The sequence below is a fragment of the Lagenorhynchus albirostris genome, chromosome 3 (genome assembly GCF_949774975.1).
Source record: "Lagenorhynchus albirostris chromosome 3, mLagAlb1.1, whole genome shotgun sequence".
In the NCBI taxonomy this organism is placed as follows: Eukaryota; Metazoa; Chordata; class Mammalia; order Artiodactyla; family Delphinidae; genus Lagenorhynchus; species Lagenorhynchus albirostris.
This window is the reverse complement of record NC_083097.1, coordinates 158,134,112-158,152,859: the sequence shown is the minus strand read 5'-3', so window position 1 is coordinate 158,152,859 and position 18,748 is coordinate 158,134,112. Positions and strand designations below refer to the sequence as shown.

General features: G+C 47.5%; 1 protein-coding gene across 22 annotated transcripts in view; it reads left to right on the top strand.

Annotated features, from left to right (window-relative positions):
• Nucleotides 1–18,748, top strand: part of EPS15L1 (epidermal growth factor receptor pathway substrate 15 like 1) — a 99,778-nt gene that overhangs the window by 53,871 nt on the left and 27,159 nt on the right. For 16 of the 22 annotated variants that reach the window (XM_060144613.1, XM_060144627.1, XM_060144610.1 and 13 more), the window contains 8 exons: nucleotides 2,506–2,667; nucleotides 3,210–3,407; nucleotides 4,936–5,100; nucleotides 9,883–10,006; nucleotides 10,905–10,955; nucleotides 12,055–12,191; nucleotides 16,748–16,808; nucleotides 17,819–17,901. In XM_060144613.1, the coding sequence (XP_060000596.1) occupies nucleotides 2,506–2,667; nucleotides 3,210–3,407; nucleotides 4,936–5,100; nucleotides 9,883–10,006; nucleotides 10,905–10,955; nucleotides 12,055–12,191; nucleotides 16,748–16,808; nucleotides 17,819–17,901 (981 nt within the window). Of the gene's footprint in view, nucleotides 1–2,505; nucleotides 2,668–3,209; nucleotides 3,408–4,935; nucleotides 5,101–9,882; nucleotides 10,007–10,904; nucleotides 10,956–12,054; nucleotides 12,192–16,747; nucleotides 16,809–17,818; nucleotides 18,002–18,748 lie in introns of all 22 variants that reach the window. The other 6 variants (XM_060144614.1, XM_060144612.1, XM_060144619.1 and 3 more) reach the window with 4 other exon arrangements.

The window sequence follows — 18,748 nt, the reverse complement described above, 5'->3', positions numbered from 1 at the left end:
TTGGGTTGTCTTTTCACTTTCTTGATGGTTGTACCCGGGCCCTCGGCAATGAAAGTGAGGAGTCCTAACCACTGGACTACCAGGGAATTCCCTGAAGCACAAAGGTTTAAAATTTTCCAGTTATTTATTCCGTTTTTTTGCTTTTGCTTTTGGTATCATATCCAAGAACCCATTGCCAAATCCAAGGTCACAAAGATTTACCACACATTTTCTTCTAAGAGCTTTATAGCTTTAGCTGTTACATTTAGGTCTTTGATCCATTTTGAGTGAATTTTTACGTAATGTGTGCAGTAGGGGTCCAACTTCATTGTTTTGCATGTGGAGGGCCCGTTGTCCCAGAACCATTTCTTGAAGAGACTAATCTTGCCCCCACTGAATGGTCTTGGCACCGTTTTCAAAAATCCATTGGTCGTAGACATGTGGATTTATTTCTGAACTCTCAGTTCTATCCCATTGATTTCTGCCTTTCCTTATGCCAATATCACACTGTCTTGATTACTGTTGCTTTGCAGTAAGTTTTGAAATCGGCAAGTGTGAGTCCTCCAGCCTCGTATTTTTCAAGCTTGTTTTGGCTCTCCTGATGAGATCGGGCCCGTTCCGCGTGGTGTGGCCGTAGACTGTTTTGGCTATTCTGGGTCCCTTTCGTTTCCTTATAAATTTTGGAATCTGCTTGTCAGAAGCTGGCTTGCGTTCCAGTGGGGATTGCTCTGAGTCTGTAGGTTGTCTGGGTTTTTTCTGTCTTCTCTTTGCTCAGACACCTCCCCCACTTTGACCCCAGCGCTCTTCCTAACCAGAAGCTGGCAGGTCATCTTCCCGTGGGCTTTTCCATGGCTACGGTAGGCCTGACCCTCCTTCCTCCTTCGTCTCCCCCTTCCCCATCACTTGTCCTTCCCTCAGATGTGGCAAACCCACATTCCCTACTCTGCCATTAGCTTCCTATCAGACATTCATTGTTAGCTCTCCCAAACTTGTTGGACTTGAGGTCTGTTCTTAAAGGTCGGGGACAAGGAGACTGGGGAGCAGAGAACCTAGCCCCCCAAAATAGCTCAGAGGTGTGTTTTGGCTGTTGAGAGAGGAGAGAGAGAGCCGTGATTTTTTTGTCCTCAAAGCAGGGAGAGGGAGACCCTGCACCTCCTTCGAGTTTTCTTCTGAAATGACGTAAGCCACCAGCAGCCCCGGCCAGCCCTGGGGATTGGCCTCACCACTCCTGTCCTCCCTGACCGCCCGACAGTCCCCTCAAGTCCGCCCCTTCCTTTGATACGCATGGCCACAACCTCACCCAGGCTGCCATCACCTCTCCCTCGGCCCCAGCTTGAGTCCCCTCCCCACTGTCAGCCCCACAGGCCATGCTCTCCCCTCCCATCCCATCCCTGCTTTAGTTATCTGTCTTACAGGTAGGTAAGACATCCCATAAGACATTCGCCTGGTTGAAAATGGACGCCTCCTGCCCTCCCCTGTACCCGCAGAGGTGTAGTCCATCAGCTTCCATGAGGCCTTCCAGGAAGGTCATGTGTGTGTGTGTCAGGAGAGACGTCTGTGCGTATTCCCCCCTTCCTGATTGCACAAATGCCACAGTGCCTCACATGTGTGCTCTGCTGCATGCCTCGTTCATTTCACATTATAACTCTGTTACAAGGTGGAGTGTCCCTCAGGGTGGGCTGTGCTACAAGTCCAGCCAACTCCGCCTGTGGAAGTTTGCATTGTTGACAGATCTTGCCATCACAAACATTGCACGTTTTCACTTGCGCCATCCCCCTCTAGGATCCTTTCCCTAGAGGTCTAACAGTCGAGTCTGAAGACACCCGCACTGGTCGTCTCGTTAGATACGGCCCACGTGGAGGAGCTTTAGCAGCTGAGAATCATCATGTCCTGCTCCCATTTTAGATGTCTGCAGGGGCTTCCTGCTGCAGAAGCCAGTGCCGTCTTTGGCATGGCCTTTGGGGCACGGACTCTGGTGCCCTCGGCCCGCTTTCCTTTGATCCAGCTGGAGCACGGCACCCCTTTCTCTTTGGGGTCCTCTGCGGCCCTGTCCACTCTTCACATTCCTGGCTCTTTTCCTGGCTACCACCTGCTCGTCCTTTGGGTTCGTCGAAGTGGTGCTTCCTTGAGCTCTTGTCCACCTGTGCAGCATCAGTATGGTCTCCCCATGCCCCCGTGACTCTGACTGACAGTCTGACCCATGCTATCCCATGTTCGTCTCAGTTTGTGTCTGGGTGATGCCCTTCCCGCCCCAATGATGACCGCATGTCACTGGAGAGCTCTTCTTGCCAGGAGCCCAGCCCCACTCCTGGTGCCTGGCCTCTCTTAGGCCATCAGTAAGTATTTGCTGAGGGACTTAGTGAGAGATTCAGCTGGGGCCACCACACTGAGATGTGTGTGGTATTCCTTGTGGAGTGTGCGGTTTTGTAGGACATCTTGGGGGCTCCAGCCCAGGCTGAGACAGTGTTAGCTTGGACGTGCCCCATGTGAACAAGTCTCGAGTAAATTCATGCCACCCTCCCCTAGGAATTGCAAAATGATTTAGACCGGGAAACAAGCAGTTTGCAAGAGCTGGAAGCTCAGAAACAGGACGCCCAAGACCGCCTGGACGAAATGGATCAGCAAAAGGCCAAGCTCCGAGACATGCTGAGTGACGTCAGGCAGAAGTGCCAGGATGAGACCCAGATGGTAAGTCATCATCCCCCCCTCTCCCCGCTGAGCCCAGCAGGGGAAGGAGGCTTCTTACAGACTTCCCTGAGCTCACCATGACCGTCTCAGCTCAAGGTTGAGATGTCTACTGGTTTAATAGAGTAGTTGAACGTATCATGTGGAAAAGTGTCCAAGCATTTGTGGCCTGACCTCAGTCTCATCCACCATGCTACATGTATAAGCATGAACCCGTGTGTGCACACCACCCTGACCCATGCCCCACAGCACGGTGTGGGCACGTGTCTCCCCTCCCCTGGTGTCTTAGCTGCTTGTTACAAACCAGGGAGGCTGCAGCTTCAGCAGACTGTAAAACCCTTACATCCTGGTCTGAGGCCTCTTGTGGGGACATTCAGCCCCAGGGGACAGACAGATTGCCTATGCTTGTCCCGGGTGTGGAGAGGGGTCCATGTAAAGGAAGCCAGGCGTCGGGCTTTCAGGCTGGTGTCCTCTTCCCTGGGTCAGCTTGTTTCAAGAACATGAGCCAGAATTCTTCCTCGAAGTCGTGTTTCATCTCTTTTCAGATTTCCTCACTGAAGACTCAGATCCAGTCCCAGGAATCCGACCTCAAGTCCCAGGAAGACGACCTGAACCGGGCCAAATCTGAGCTGAACCGACTGCAGCAGGAGGAGACGCAGCTGGAGCAGAGCATTCAGGCTGGGAAAGTTCAACTGGAAACCATCATCAAGTCCCTGAAATCCACTCAAGACGAAATCAACCAGGTATCTCCGAGGGGGTGGGGTGAGGCCTGCCACCACTGGCTGTGGCCGGGGGCTTCTGGGATCTCCTGCCAAGCAGGGTGGCTGCCACGAGCAAAGCAGTCACAGAGGGGTGTGTGACCAGCGGTCCCAGGTGTCTGTGCCGCAGTAGTTGTTTTCTTTGCTCTCACCCACCTCCCTTTCTTCTTGGAAGCCTTCATTCAGCCTGAAGGTGAAGTGCTGAGAACCCCCCCAGCGTGCGTTCCACCATCGTGTTGACTTTGGCCTGGTGGTGTCTGCTTTGCCTCACTGGCCTTCCACTTCCCCGCCTGAGTGCACATCATTTTTGTGGAGCGGGTGGGGTCTGGGTGAGGACATTAAGTTAACTCATTTGGAGAGAGCCTTGGGTTCAGGACATGCTCTCCCCAACCTTGGTCCTTGTACAAGCAAGAGGGACAGAGTCCAAGACACCTTCCAGCACCCGTCTGTCCCCATGTATTGATAGTTCGAAGACCAGCACACCGAGGAGGCCCCATCCTCTCAGGAGCATCGCCCCACATGGGCCCCTGTCCAAGTACCCCTCCCTGTCCCGCTCTGGGGTGAAGGCCTTGAGGCCTATGGCCGCTGCCCACCAGCAGAGGGAGAGCTCTTTTCCTGCTCCCCTGTATGTAACGGCTAAAGGCCTCCTTGCTCGCCCTCGAGTGTCCCACCTACAGAGTGAGGGTGATGTTTGTTAGACCTTGGCAGTATCTAAATGCGTGTTCGTGCTTCCTTTCTTTTGACTGACTTGATCTCTTTGCTCTTTTTGCCAGTTTACTGGCAAAAGTTGATCACAAACTCAAATCTCAGGGATTTAATGCCATATATTGTGCTTTTTTGTTAATTAATACCTGTAGGGTTATCTTATGTCTTTTCCCTCCCAGCCTTTGGAGTTTATAAAACATAGGTAGGAGCCAAGACATAAATGTATGTTAGTGATAATGATAACGATATTAAAAATGATAGCTGCTGCTTATTAAGGCCCACCCTGCCGGACACCGCAAGAGGGGTTTTACCCGTCATTTCCAGGGCTCCATCTTGGAGAAGAGGAAACAGAGAGGTTAGATCACCAGTGCATATGAGACAGTTAAGATAAAGCTGGGGTCTGTCTGACGTCACAGATTGCCTTCCTTCCCCTGGCCTCACGTGCCTCCTCCAGGAACAAGGAGGAGCAAATGGGGTAATAAAATCCCACGAAGGAAAGTGACCGCTGAATATCACTTTGAATAGATTGTGCATCTGGATTTTGTCCCATTCCACTTCCTTCTGAGTCACCAAATGTCTGAACACTTGCCTTTCTCAGGGACCGCCTGGGGCAGCAGAAGGGTCTCGTCTTGGTTTACAAGTGGTCTCGCGTCTCATAAACATGGCAACAGGGATTGTCTACTCCGTAGATGGGTAATTCAGTTACCTTTGTGAATCGTCCGGGGTTGGATGTTAGGAGAAAAAAATGTGTTGCCTAATACTCTTTTCCTAAACCCTACTTGATGCCGACGATGTCTTTATTGTACAGGCAAGAAGCAAGCTTTCCCAGCTGCACGAAAGCCACCAGGAAGCCCAGAGGAGTCTGGAGCAGTATGACGAGGTGCTCGACGGGGCCCACGGCGCCAGTTTGACCAACTTAGCAGAGCTGAGCGAGGGCGTCTCCCTGACAGAGAGGGGCGGTTTTGGAGCCATGGTAAAGGTTGAATAAATGTAAATGTAAAGGTCCCGGCCCCACACTGGGATCAGAGAAGGCCCTGCCCGCTTGATCCAGCACTTGCCAGCCTCGATTCTGTTCAAGTGCAGGGTGTTTCTTGTTTTCGCTGCTGCTTTGCGTGTCCCCACCAGCCCTGCAGCCTGGCGTCCGGGGCCACACTCCATCCTGGTGTCTGGGACAAAGCCAAGGATAGGCCTGAATCCTTTCTAAGACCAGTTTGTAAAGACCTCCATCTCCGTGAGCTGATCACCCAAATTTGGAGGGCTTCCCAAACTTAACCAAAATTGGATCAACTCTCATACATTGTGAAACCCCGCATCCTACTAATTGAGAGTTTGGAGGAATGTGTGTGTGTGTGTGTGTGTGTGTGTGTGTGTGTGTGTGTGTGTGTTTCTGTGTTTCTACAAGGAGCACCTTGAAAATCACACGTATAGGTAAAGATCAAGAACAATGACAGCCCTCCTGGGGTGTTGCTGTATCACCTATGAATTGGCCTCTCTCCTGAAATCTTGGTTACGTTTGAGACTTTGGCACTTGGGTTCAAACCTCATGACCCTGGGGGTGCTGGTGAAGGCCCGAGAGAGGCCGTTGGCCTCTTAGGTTTCTGCAGGCCTTCAGGCTGCTGACATCCAGCAGTGTTACTTTGTCCTTTGTTCCTGCCAGAGTTGGCTGTAGCAGCCCTGAGCCCTGGCGTGTGCCGTTTTGCAGTTTACTCTGGCTGACGAGAGTGTCTTTGTGCATCTCTGTGCTGTTGCGGGAGCCAGTGGGATGCTGTTGGTCTCCGTGGTTTCGTCGTGCTCTGCTCCCAAAGCCTTTCACCGCACGCCCCGCACTGCCATCTCTCTCTCCCAGGCTCTTGCTCCTGGCCCTGTTTGCCTCATGGATTCCTTCCCCTCCTTGTAATAATTCAGCCTCTCTGTCTCTCTTCATGTGAGACTCGGCTCTTTCTGTGCATTTCTTGACATGTTTCTTTTCTCAGTAGCCAAGTGCTCAGTCCCAAGGATTTATGGGGAAGCTTACGCCTCCTCCCCCCGGATTGCAGAAGACCTGTTGGTGTTCTCATCTGTCTCCTGTCTCTGGCCGTCACTGCCTCCCTCCGCCATTCACACATTCCTTTCCTCAGGGAATTGTAAACGAGTGAATTCCATATCTGCTCCTGGGCCCGTTGTCAGCTTCGTCAGCTTTACCGTCTACATAGAGACTGTGAACGTTCCTTCTTCCTGAACCGAGTGAGGCAGAATTTCCTGCTTGGCTGTCTGTCTCAGAGTGTGCGTTTCAGCTTCTTAGCCCTGCTCTGATTCTTCCCTCTGTCACTGGTACCCTCACACGGCTCTTGGCTTGCCCTGTTCCGTCTTAGTTCATGGAACAGCTCACTTTTAAACCCTCTCGCAGGCTTTGATAAGATTGGTTTCCTTGGATAAAAAGTTGACAGTGAAGTGGCAGTTTGAAAGCAGCATGGGACTTCCCTCCCCTCTCCTGCCCCCCACAGATTTTTTTACCTTTATTTTTATTCATCTCATTAGCGGGCACAGTTTACATGATAGTCAGTTCATCTTGAAACGTCGACGTCGCATATGTTACGTAGAAACTCAAAACCAGTGTTTGAGAGAAAAACTATTTTTATCTTGTTGTACAAATACAGTTTTTAAAGCACTTTTTGGTTTGTTTCCATTTCTTAATAAACACTTTGAAGAGGGCTTTTTGTTTACTCCTGGACATTTCAGGACTGCTCCGGAGGAGAGGGACCTCTCTTAGTTCTCTTTGAGGGGATGAAAGTGAGGAGTTTAGTTTCTTGAGAACAAGTGTAACCAAAGAGGTGCGTCTAGAACTTTCTAAGTCTGGACGGTTTTACTAAAGTTACTAAGTTTAGTGTTAGGCTCACATGATTTTACTTTGTCCAAGACAGCAGGATTCTTAAAGCCATATTTATTTCTTATCTGTCATCCACTGATGAGAATACTGGCCTCTTGTCCTTGGAGTCAGCACTCGGCCAACCGGTCTACTAGAGAGAAGGTAATAAATCATCCCAGCCTTTAGTCTCGCCGAGAACTCATCATGAAAGAAGGGCTTGTCTGTCACATCCAGCCCCTGGAGTGCTGGAGCCAGTTTTATTGACTCTCCAGAGCCGATTATTAAATAGGAATTTTGTAAGCTGTTATTCAACCTTTGGTAACTGGACGTCAACCATGGTGGGAGTAGCTACACCATGGGAATTGGCAGAGGCTAACAATCAGGGCTTTTTTTTTTTCCCCCAGAGCGCTGGTTCACCAGCACACCACTGCCTAGCCCCCATCTAAAGGGAAGGAACGTCACAGAATGTCACCTAGATGCCCTTTCAGAGTTGTCATGTCTGTTTCCCAAGAAGTGCAGTAATTAAGACCAGAACTCATTGTTCGAGGTGTTCTCCCTCTGCCACGGGTGGGATCGTTCACCCCGTGCTTGGCAGCTGCACTTGCGTCTCCCAAGCGGGCAGACGGCTCCGTGCTCGTTGGCAGGAGGTCAGTGGATGGTGGAGTTTACGGCCTCTCTGCACCAGGGGAAATCTAGTTTTCTGCTCTGGATCTGTGAAATGGAATCCAAACCACCTGTGGTTACCCTAACCACATGAATCCTGCCGGGGTCTTCTTAGGCTTCTCCTTTGAAGGGGAGGGAGCGGTTGCTGCCTTAGGCAAACAGTTGCTCCTGAGAGAGAGATTGCAGACTTGACTTTCCGCTCAGGGGATTTCGGGCCAGACCCCCCAGGATCAGTCTCTTCTCTGCCATTGTCCACTGTTATTTGTCAGTCTTCCAAGTGGCAACTGAAAACATTATAAAAACAAAAACAAAACAACACAACCAATTTGTACATCAGTGCTAATTAAAAACTAAATAGAAGCTTCCACACCGAGGCCAAGTTGTCATTCTTAACTCACTACTTTATCCACCTCATACATCATCTCTCTCTGTTCTTCTGGAACAGATACGTTCCTTCCCCCGGGCTGCAGTGCGAGAGGTTTATTTTCCACACCGGCCTCCTGGCTTCCTTAGATTATGACTTCTCCATCACGTTGATCTGTGTCTCAGAAACCCATTGGGTGCTTGCTGGCGCGGGCATGTCACAGTAGTTAGCAGTACGACGTCCTTACTGAGTCCTTGCCCTGCTATCAGACACAGTTCTTGCAGACATCGGTACTTACTTGCCTAAGAACTGGCTTATTTTCCCCACCTTGGGAAACCCTGTGGTTGGAGGCTCCAGATAATCTTTCTCAGGTAAGGAAAATCGTTCCGTATTCATCAGAGGGCAGGGGTGTTGGTCAGTCCTTCCGAAGCCTTGGGCTTCCTGTTAGCCTGGTGCCTCTGAGATCCGTCCTGCTCCCTGAAGTCAACTGGCCCAGGGTGGTAGGAGCCTCGTCAGGAATCTTCCTTTGGCCCCTTTGACGTCATTGCCCTGTATTTTCACGGAAGCCCAGCTCTTTAATCATTTGGTTTTGGTCAGTTGGAATAATGGCTGAGTTTGCCAGCCCCGAGGATGCTGACACATTTGCCAGATTTAGTGAGGATGTTGTGCTTTTTAACATCATAGTGAAACCTTCATGTTTTCACTGAGGGTGTGTCTTCATTAACCAAAATATCTCAGTATTTCTGAACCAAGTACACCGGCCCTATGTGTACTGTGAAGCCTCTCCCCAGCCCTTTCAGGTCATTTTCCACTATAAAGACGTGCTCTTCAAAAGCCGGTTTTTTTCCCTTCTGATTTAAATATTCTTGTTTGTTTCTAGAAATAAGCACTTTAAAAAAAAAATGCAAAGTGTTGCATATGCTCTAGTAGTTCTAACTGCGTAAGCACTCATTTCCTGTCAGGATGTAAATAGCCAGCATGTTTCTTGGTGTGGAAACGGCATTTTTGAAAATGCCCACGTAGGTAACACACTCTGAGGAGGTGTTTGAGGGAGGCACACCTTTGGACAAGGCCTCCGGCTGCAGTCGTCGGTGGCTCATTACATTTTCTTTCTGACATTTCCAAAAACATGACTTTTTTTCTGACTCGATTTTTTTGTTTTAATTGTGGCAAAAGGCACGTAACGTAGAATTTACCATCTTAACCATTTTTCATTGTACAGTTCAGTAGTGTTAAGTTTATTCACATTGTACCACTAAGCGCCAGAACTTTTTCATACCCATTAAACAGTAACTCCCCCTCCCCCCTCCCCCAGTCCCTGGCACCCACTATTCTGCTTTCTGTCTCTATGAATTTGATGTCTCTAGGGACTTCATGTAAGTAGAATTACACAATATTTGTCTTCTCGTGACTGGCTTCTTTCACTTAGCATAATGTGTTCAGGGTTCATCTGTGTTGCATGTGTCAGAATTTCCTTTTTAAGGCTGAATAGTATTCCATTGTATGTACATACCACATTTTGCTTATTCATTCATCCATCAGTAGACGCTTGGGTTGCTTCCACTCAATGATTTTTAAATAAACTTTTTAATTTTAGAAGACTTATAGAAAAGTTGCAGAGATGGTACAGAGAGTTCCCATGTACCCCACACCCAGCTTCTCCTGTTATTAACATCTTGTATGGTACATTTATCATAACTAATGAGCCATTGTCGACATGTTATCATTAACTAAAGTCCATCTTCTATGGTTTTTTAAAAAAATTACTCTCTTTAGGATCACATCATTTACAGGGAAAATATACCAGTTAGGTATAGAATTCTGTACTTTGCTTTAAATCTGAAATAATTAAATTCCTGTCCTGTCTCTTCACAAAATTATAGGACGATCCTTTCAAAAATAAAGCCTTGTTATTTAGCAACAACACCCAAGAATTGCATCCGGATCCTTTTCAGGCAGAAGACCCCTTCAAATCTGACCCATTTAAAGGAGCCGATCCCTTCAAAGGTATCTCATTTGGCACCCACTTTATCATTGAAAGGCTGTTTTGTGCCCCCTAGGGTTGTCCAGTGACTAGAACAGTTAGGAGGAAAGAAATTCTTTGAGCCTAATGGGCCTCTTGAGTTTTTCACCCCACCTGGTTATCTAAAGAGCTGTGGTGTTGAGGGGAGGGGGTGGGAAGAGCTCCAGGCTCACCAAGAGACATCCACGTTCAAGGGTGGCCTGCTTGGCCCTGAGACTCTGCATGCTTCAGTTCCCATCCACCTCTCGGGATTGATAAGATAATCAGACGTAGTGGTGATTATGGAACCACCTAGTAAACAGCAGATCCCCACGTAAACATCTAAGGTCTTAACGTGGTGAGTTCATCCGGATCCACACACGAGTCAAGAATAAGAAGAATTCTAGAAACAAGATTTCCTAAGTTTCTTCAGTTTTTGCAGAGCAAAACAGTATTTCCAAGAAGGCTATCTGTACTTTTCTGAGAAAAATGCCAGGGCAGGGAGAGGGCAGAGGGAGTGCCTTTCCAGTTTCAGATTTGGAGTGGAAGCACCTTAGTTCTGAGAGATGAGTCAGGCAGTCCCGAAACTCAGATGTACCATGCGGCTGAGGATGGGGCAGCTCCGGGGTCCCAGGTTCTTGGAGCCCTGGGAAGTGACGGGGAGGGACGGGGGTGAGACAGGAGAGTAAAGCACTGTGTAGAAAGAGAGAGTGAATTCAGCCTTGCCCTACACTTTCCTTGATTTAGGCCCGTGTTGAGCAGCCAACAATACTTTTAATTTTATCTTAGCTGTCCTCGCCATGACAAACTGCCTTAGTCAGTGGCTGCCCCTGCTTCCCCACTTTGCTCTGCCAAGGTCATGTCTACCATAGACCTGAACGGTCCTCTCTCCTCTAAATCCAGGTGACCCATTCCAGAGCGACCCCTTTGCCGAACAACAGACGGCTTCAACAGGTAAAAAAAAAAAAAAAAAAAAAAAAGCCTAAGCCTTTGTTAAAAGAAACATTTTGTGGACTGGCTCTCAGAATATTCCCATTCCTAGTTCAGGTTGAGGGAAATGGGGAAACACCTTGCAGCCTCCTTTGCCAGGTCAGTTTCTGAAGGAACCTCCATTGTCCCTCCCTTTCACAGTCTGGTGCCCCTTCTTGCCAGTCGCACAGCATGATGAGAATTAGAACTAGGAAAGAAGCCCCTGATAGCTAGGCCACTGTTTGGACACTTGTGCCCACTTGTGTCACCTGTGGTGGCATCAGGGTGTCCCGTTGGTACCCACATGCGGTGGCACTTCTGCCCACACATACCAGGGAGTGGACTGGGAAGGACAGCATCGCACTGCATAAAAGCCTAGCATCTTGTTCCCTGCTGGTGATGGTGGCTTGCCCCTCCTATAGTCACCAGGCCCACACCTTACGTTCGAGGAGAATGAACGCACCCTGGGCGTGGTGTTGGGATCATGCTGCCCATTTATCTAATTTTTCCCCTTGTATTCGCTTTTTCTATTGAGGTGAAATTCACATAACACAAAACTAACAAATTCACATAACACAGATTAACCACATTTCAGTGACGTTTAGTTCATTCACTGTGTTCCGCAGCCACCACCTCTGTGTAGCTCCAGAACATTTCCATCTCCCCAAAAGGAGACCCTGTCCCCGTGAGCAGTCTCCCTAGTCCCACTCCAGCCCCTGCTTTCTGTCCTTATGGATTTACTCATTTTATTTTGAAATGAAGTGTTATTGAGAGGTATAATTAACACACAACAGAACTCACCCATTTTAAGTGCAGAACTGGATACGTTTTGACAAATGTGTATAGTTGTGTGAGAAAGAGAACATTTCCATTATCCAGAAGGTTCCCTGGTCTCCCCCACCCCCTTCCCCCCCCCAGGTCTCTGGCAACCACTGACCTGCTTTCTGCCACTACGGTTTTTACCTTTTCTAGACTCTCATGTAAATAGTGCCAGTCAGTTGTGTGTTCTTTTATATTTGGGTTCTTTCACTTAGGCATAATGTTTATTCATGGGGCATTTTTTTCTTCTTTCCAAAACACCTAGATCCATTCGGAGGGGATCCTTTCAAAGAAAATGACCCATTCCATGGCTCTGCCCCCGACGACTTCTTTAAGAAACAGACAAAGAACGACCCATTTACCTCAGACCCATTCACGAAAAACCCTTCCTTACCTTCAAAGGTGAGTGACCCCGGAGAGGCTGCCTTCTGGTGCTGCCCGTCTGCATACTGTGCGTGTGTGAAGGCAGCCCTTTCCATTCCCCACCCTCCGTGGACCGAGTCAGGGCCTCCATCACTCAGACTGTGAGTGCTAAGCCTGACGAATGAGGGCTGTGCAAGGCCAGGGGATTCCCCAGGGGCTGGCTCAAAGGCCAAGCCTCGTTACTGCATAGCAAGGTGACCGTTTCTGCCGATCCCTACAGAGGCTTGTCCCACGAAGCAAGGTGTCACATCCAGCAGTCCAGTGAGCCCAAGTCAGGGCGGGCTGTGTCCTGAACAGCTGTCATTCCTCTGTCCCTTTCTGTGCCCCTTTACTTCAGCTCAGGCCCACCTGCTGGGTTCTCTGCTCTGTTGTCTGCCCCCAGTGCCACTCCACCTCCCAACAAAGACAAAATAGAGCACCACACACTCCCACAGGTTTCCATGTGACTGCTCCTGCCATCTTCCTAGTGCAAAGCACTAATGGTGACGTTGGCATCAGCCAGCCTCAGTGGGTCCCCGCCATGGCAGGAGGAAGTCCAGACCCACAGCCTGGCTGCACTTAGTGTGCTCCCCCGCCCCCCAGCAAGTAGTAAACCATACGTTTTGCACGTTAGACTCAACAGACTGGTTTAAATTGGTGTAAATGAGGATTTAAAAAGCAAACAGTAACTTTGTGATTGAATAGAGAATTTTTGTGTCTAAGTGAGGGCAATGTATAGCCTTCCTTCACGTTCTAGGCTGCATCTCTGTCCCCACCTTACCCATTCCCTAGTTTTTCACTTCTCCATAGACCTACTGGTATGTATCACGGGCCCCAGAGCTCCTTGAAGGCAGGGATTAACCTGTAACGTTTCTATCTGCGAGACCTGTCATGGGATCCCCCCCTTTCATCGCTGGTGTTGGTGGTCTGTGTTATCTACGTTTATCAATTTTGTTGATCTTTTCCACGAGCCAACTTTTGGCTGTGTTAATTTTCTCTCCTGTTTGTTTCCTGTTTCACTGATTTCTGCTCTTCATTATTTCCTTCCTCCCACTTTGCTCTTTTGTTTCTAACTTCTTAAGATACAACCTTAGGTCATTGGTCTTGGATCTTCTTTTCTAATATGAGTGTTTAAAGCTATGCATTTCTTTTGAGGTGCTGCTTTAGCTGCATTCCATCCATTTTGGTATGTTGTATCTTCATTGTCATTCATTTTGAGATATTTTCCAGTTTTCCTTGTGAATGCTCTGTTGAACCTGGATTATTTAAAGTATATTGTTTCATTTCGAGATACTTTTTTTTCCCCCTAGGTATTTTATAATACTGATTTCTAATTAAATCTACTGTTATTAGAGGACATATTTTGTATGTTTTCAGTCCTTTTAGATTTATTGAGACTCGTTTTATGGTCTGTGTTGGTGAACATACTTTGTACACTTGAGAAGAATGTCTATTTGCCGTTGTTGGGTGTAACGTTCTGTAAAGGCCAGTTAGGTCAAGGTGGTTGTTCTGATTGTCTATATTTTCTTCCCTTTCGCCACACCATGCGGCTTGCGGGATCTTAGTGCCCCGATCAGGGATTGAACCCAGGCTGCAGCAGTGAAAGTGCCCAGTCCTAACCACTAGACTGCCAGGGAGTTCCCCTTTTTTCCTTTTTTTAAAATGTAAGGTATAGTTGACTTACAATATTGTGTTAGTTTCTAATGTACAGCAGAGTGATTCAGTATACATATATACATATATACATATACATATATATATATATATATATATATATATATACTTTTTCCATTATGGTTTGTTACAGGACTGGTCGTCTATTTTTTTTTTTTTAATTAACTCATTTATTTATTTATATTTTTGGCTGTGTTGGGTCTTCGTTTCTGTGCGAGGGCTTTCTCTAGTTGTGGCGAGTGGGGGCCACTCTTCATCGCCGTGCACGGGCCTCTCACTGTCGTGGCCTCTCTTGTTGCGGAGCACAGGCTCCAGACACACAGGCTCAGTAGTTGTGGCTCACGGGCCCAGTCACTCCGTGGCATGTGGGATCTTCCCAGACCAGGGCTCGAACCCGTGTCCCCTTATATTGGCAGGCAGATTCTCAACCACTGTGCCACCAGGGAAGCCCTGGTCATCTATTTTTATGGTTTTTGTTTGTTTGTAAGCTCTACCAGTTGCTGAGAGAGGAGTGTTAAAATCTCCTATGATTGCAGAATTGTCCATATCCTTCTTAATTCTGTCAAGTTTAACTTCATGTGTTTTGAAGCTGTGTCAGGTGCCTACACATTCATGATTGTTGTGTCATCCTGATGCAGTGACCTTTTTTTCTTTGTAAAGGGTTCCTTTTTTCCTCTGGTGCTTTGTCTTAATCTATTTTTATCACATATTAAAATAGCCACCTCATTCTCCTTATGCGTAGTCTTTGCATGATATATCTTTTTTCATCCATTTACTTTCAACCTGTCTGGGAGTTGAAGGATGTCTTTTGTGTCGAGCATGTAGTTGGGCCTTGCTTTTCTATCCAGTCTGGAAATCTCTGCCTTCTAAATGGAGTGTCTAGTCTGTTAACATTTAATGCAATTGTTGATATGGTTGGATTTAAGTCTACTATTTTATTATTTACTTTCTTTTATCCTCTGTATTTTATTCCTCTGTTCCCCTTCTTCTGTCTTCTTTTGGATTATTTGAATGTTTTCTAGAATTCCATTTTCTGGTATCTGTTGGCCTTTTTTAACCATACCTTTTTTCATTATTTCTTAGAGGTAGCTTTAAGGATTACTATATACACTCTTAACTTATCATGGGCTACTTGGAATTAATATTATGTCACTTAATGTAAAATGTATAAAACTTGTAGTCATATAGGTCCATTTATCCACCCTCCCCCAAACAGCAGCATCTCTGTTATAGTTGTCCTATGAACGTAATACATCTAAATATGTTAAACTCCATAAGACAGTGTTTTAATTTTTGCTTTAATCCACTGTATGAATTCTAAAGAGGAAAAAATAGTTATGTTCTTTTCTCTGGCTGCCTTAAAGAGCCTCTCTTTATGTTTGCTTTTCAGTAGTTTGTGTAGGCTCTGGATATGTTTTTCTTTGTATTTATGCTGCTGGGCATTTGCTGAAGTTCTTACATCTATAAATTATGTCTTCACCAAATTTGGTAAGTTTTCTGCCATTATTCCTTTGAAAAAAGATTTTTTTCTATTCTATTTTCTCTCTTCTCTTTGTGGGATTCGAGTTACATAGATGTTAGACCTTTTGCTATTGTCTTTACAGGTCCCTGAGGCTCTGTTTCTTTTCATTCTTTTTTTCTCCTTTTTCTTCAGATTGGGTAATTTCTACTGATTTATCTTCAACTTCACTTACATTTTTCTGTCATTTGCTGGTTAGCTAACCTAGTGAAGTTTTTATTCTAGATATTGTACTTTACATTGTTTGAGAATGTCCATGTTTCTTCTGTATAGTTTCCATTTCTCTACTAAGATATCCTGTCTTTTTATTCATCTTAAGTGTTTTTTCCTTTATCTCATTAAGCACAGTTATTGCTGCTTTAAAGTCATCCTCATCTGAGAATTCCAAAATCTGGGTCATCTTGAGATTGACTCCATTGATTGTCTTTTCCCTTGAGAACCGCATTTTTCAGGTTCTCTCTGTATGTTGAATAACTTTAAAATATATTCTATGCATTGTGAGTGCTCTGTTGTGGACACTGAATTCTGTTTCATTCCTCCAAAGAGTGTGGATGGTTTTATTTCAGCAGGCAACTAACTTGGTGAGACTCATATTGCAAACTCTCCCTCTCTCACCTGTGGCTTCATTCCTGTGGCCTTAGCTGTAGGCTGCTCTGAGTCTACCAACCCACACACAGTGTAGGGGTGAGCCTGAGACGTGGACAGAGCTTGTCATGGCATTTGGGGCTCCCATTCTCTGCCTCTCCTTTCTAGATCCCTCATCCCTTTCTCATGGCTGTGGTTGTCCTGGGGCTCCCTTCTCTGAGCTTCAGTCCAGAAAGACAGTGAGTTTTCTATTGGAGTCATAGCCCTCCAGTACTCTCAGACTGTAGCTGTCAAAAGGGAAAAGCTTGGAAGTTTCCTGGTCTAGTGGTCTAGTGGTTAGGACTTGGTGCTTTCACTGCCGTGGCCCAGGTTCAATCCCCAGTCAGAGAACTGAGATCCCTCAAGCCGAGCAGCGCGGCCAAGATAAAAAGAACCACAGGAAAAAAAAAGAACAAAAAAATGGAAAACTCAATCTTGTACTGCTTTTTGTGCCAAGTTTCAATTCTTTTCCAAAGTCTTCCTGCTTTGGTTCACTTCCTGGGTCTTCAGGTGATGGCTTTTTTTTTTTTTCCAGTTCAGAGTGTTTATAGGTGTTATCTGCGGGAGGGGTTGGTCTGTTGGGATTTAACTCTGCTGGGATTTAGTTTAAATCATTTTATCCTCCCCAAGGCTGGGCAGCAGATATGGTGCATATAGATGTCAAGAAAGTTTGTGGTTGAATGAATGGATGATGAACAAAGGAACTGCTTTTCACTCTCTCCTCTCTCCTTTCACTCAGCTCGACCCCTTTGAATCCAGTGATCCTTTTTCATCCTCCAGTGTCTCCTCAAAAGGATCAGGTGAGACTGATGGCTTATTTTCCTTCTCACTCTTCCTCGGGCAGTGGAACGGCCCACCCATTTCCAAATCTGGTGTGTCCTCAGTGTTTATGTCATTAGTAAGTGGCACCCAGATCCTTGCCTGAGGCAGTGCAGCCAAAGCCATTCCCCTCTGGCTGCTCATCTTTCTGAGCAATAGCTGGCATCTTACTGGATGGAAAGGAAGCTTGGCGGTAGGGATTAATTTAGTAATAACACCAATGTACTAGTTACTCTTTGCTCAGTCCTCCTTATGAATCTTTGGTTCTAACCTCTGGATTTTTTTTCCTAAAGGAATCCAAAGTTCTACTGAGGCTTGTGCTATGGGCACTGGATTTGAGGGAACCTCCCCTCACAGCATAAAGCTCTTAGGTGTGCCTTTAAGGGAGGGGCACGTTTGCGGACTCCCCCTTGCTTTTGGAAACAGGTTCCACTTGGTACTGCCGCCTTGCCTAACATCTTGTGCTTGTTAGTTGCAGAGTTTGATTTCGTAGGTGAACTCGTGGGTTATTCTGGACAAATCGCACCACCCACCAAAGGAGAAAGCTCAGCAAAAATCTCTACCTGCAGATGACCTCCCCACATAAATCATGTGGGTGGCTGGTCGCCTCCCTCTCCCTCTCCCCTCCTGATCCAGCAGGACAGGCAGCAGGCTCTCCTTCCACAGGGTGCTTGTCACTCCTTTGGTGACGGTGAACAATGCTGGCTTGCAGCACAGCCGCAGGGCAGAGTCCCTCTGGCTCTCCCTGCGCCGGCTCTCATGGCTGCCAACCGTCTGGCTGAGCTGCACCAACCATGAGCCAGAGTGGGCAGGGGCAGGGGGCCTTGTTGAGGACTTGCACCCGATTCACCACCCCATCAAACAAACGTGACCTCCATGGATCTCCTGCTTTGGGGGCCATTGAGAACCAAGAGGTGACACTTCCCCCTGCTCCCAGGAGGCGTGTTCTGTGAATGCCCTGTAACTCTTCCTCTGCTGGTGCTGCTTGCAGGTCCCTTTGGAACCTTAGACCCCTTCGGAAGTGGGTCCTTCAATAGTGCTGAGGGCTTTGCCGACTTCAGCCAGATGTCCAAGGTAAAGCCCTTCCCACGGAGCCCCTGTGCCTCTGCCAGTGTCCTTGTGCCTCTTGTCGTGGTCTTGTCGTGGGCTGCCAGGTGTAACTGTTTAATGCCACGTATGTATTTCTTTGGCACCTGTCAAACTCTGAAATGTATTCTCATGTGAGGTCGTGAGTCAGCAGACGGGGTCTAGAAAGTGCCCATGGCTGTGGCTGGACCCACTTCCCTTCCTCCAAGCGAAACTGCCAGAGCCCTGAGTCCCTCCCTGAGGCGTAAGCGCCGCGGGCTCCCCGCTACTGCCACTGGTGTCAGATGGCAGTCAGACCTCAGGTGATAAAGTCGTCTCTGTGACTGAACAAAGTTGCGAAGGTCTTGGGCCCTGAGGGCCAGGCCTGGCGTGCAGCCCGCTGAGGCTGGAACCGTGGGCCTTGGGCCAGAAGGCAGGAGGTGTGTCTGGACCTGCCCATGGACAGAACCCGAGAAGGATGTGGAAACCGAGGGCTAGGATTGGTGAATGCAGGTGAAAAGTGAGCCTTTCAGGAAGGACGATAGGCACTCCTGGTTGGACTGGATGGTGCCTACACGGCCATAGTTACGTAAACTGACTGTGGATATAGTCCCACAGATAGTGTTAGAGCTCTTTCGAGAGGGGCTTGGAGGATGGTGCCTAACGTAGCAGGAAGTCGGTCAGTAGATATGTCCAAAATGGACAGATCGAGAAATAAGAGTAGAGGCCCACGACTGAGAGGTAGATTCCAGAAGAAACTGCTAAGAAGTCGAAAATGTTGGCCTAGGCGAGTAGGTCTGCTGTTCTTTGTTCTAACCTTTAGCGTCCCTTGGTTTTGACCGTGACCCGTGTTTCT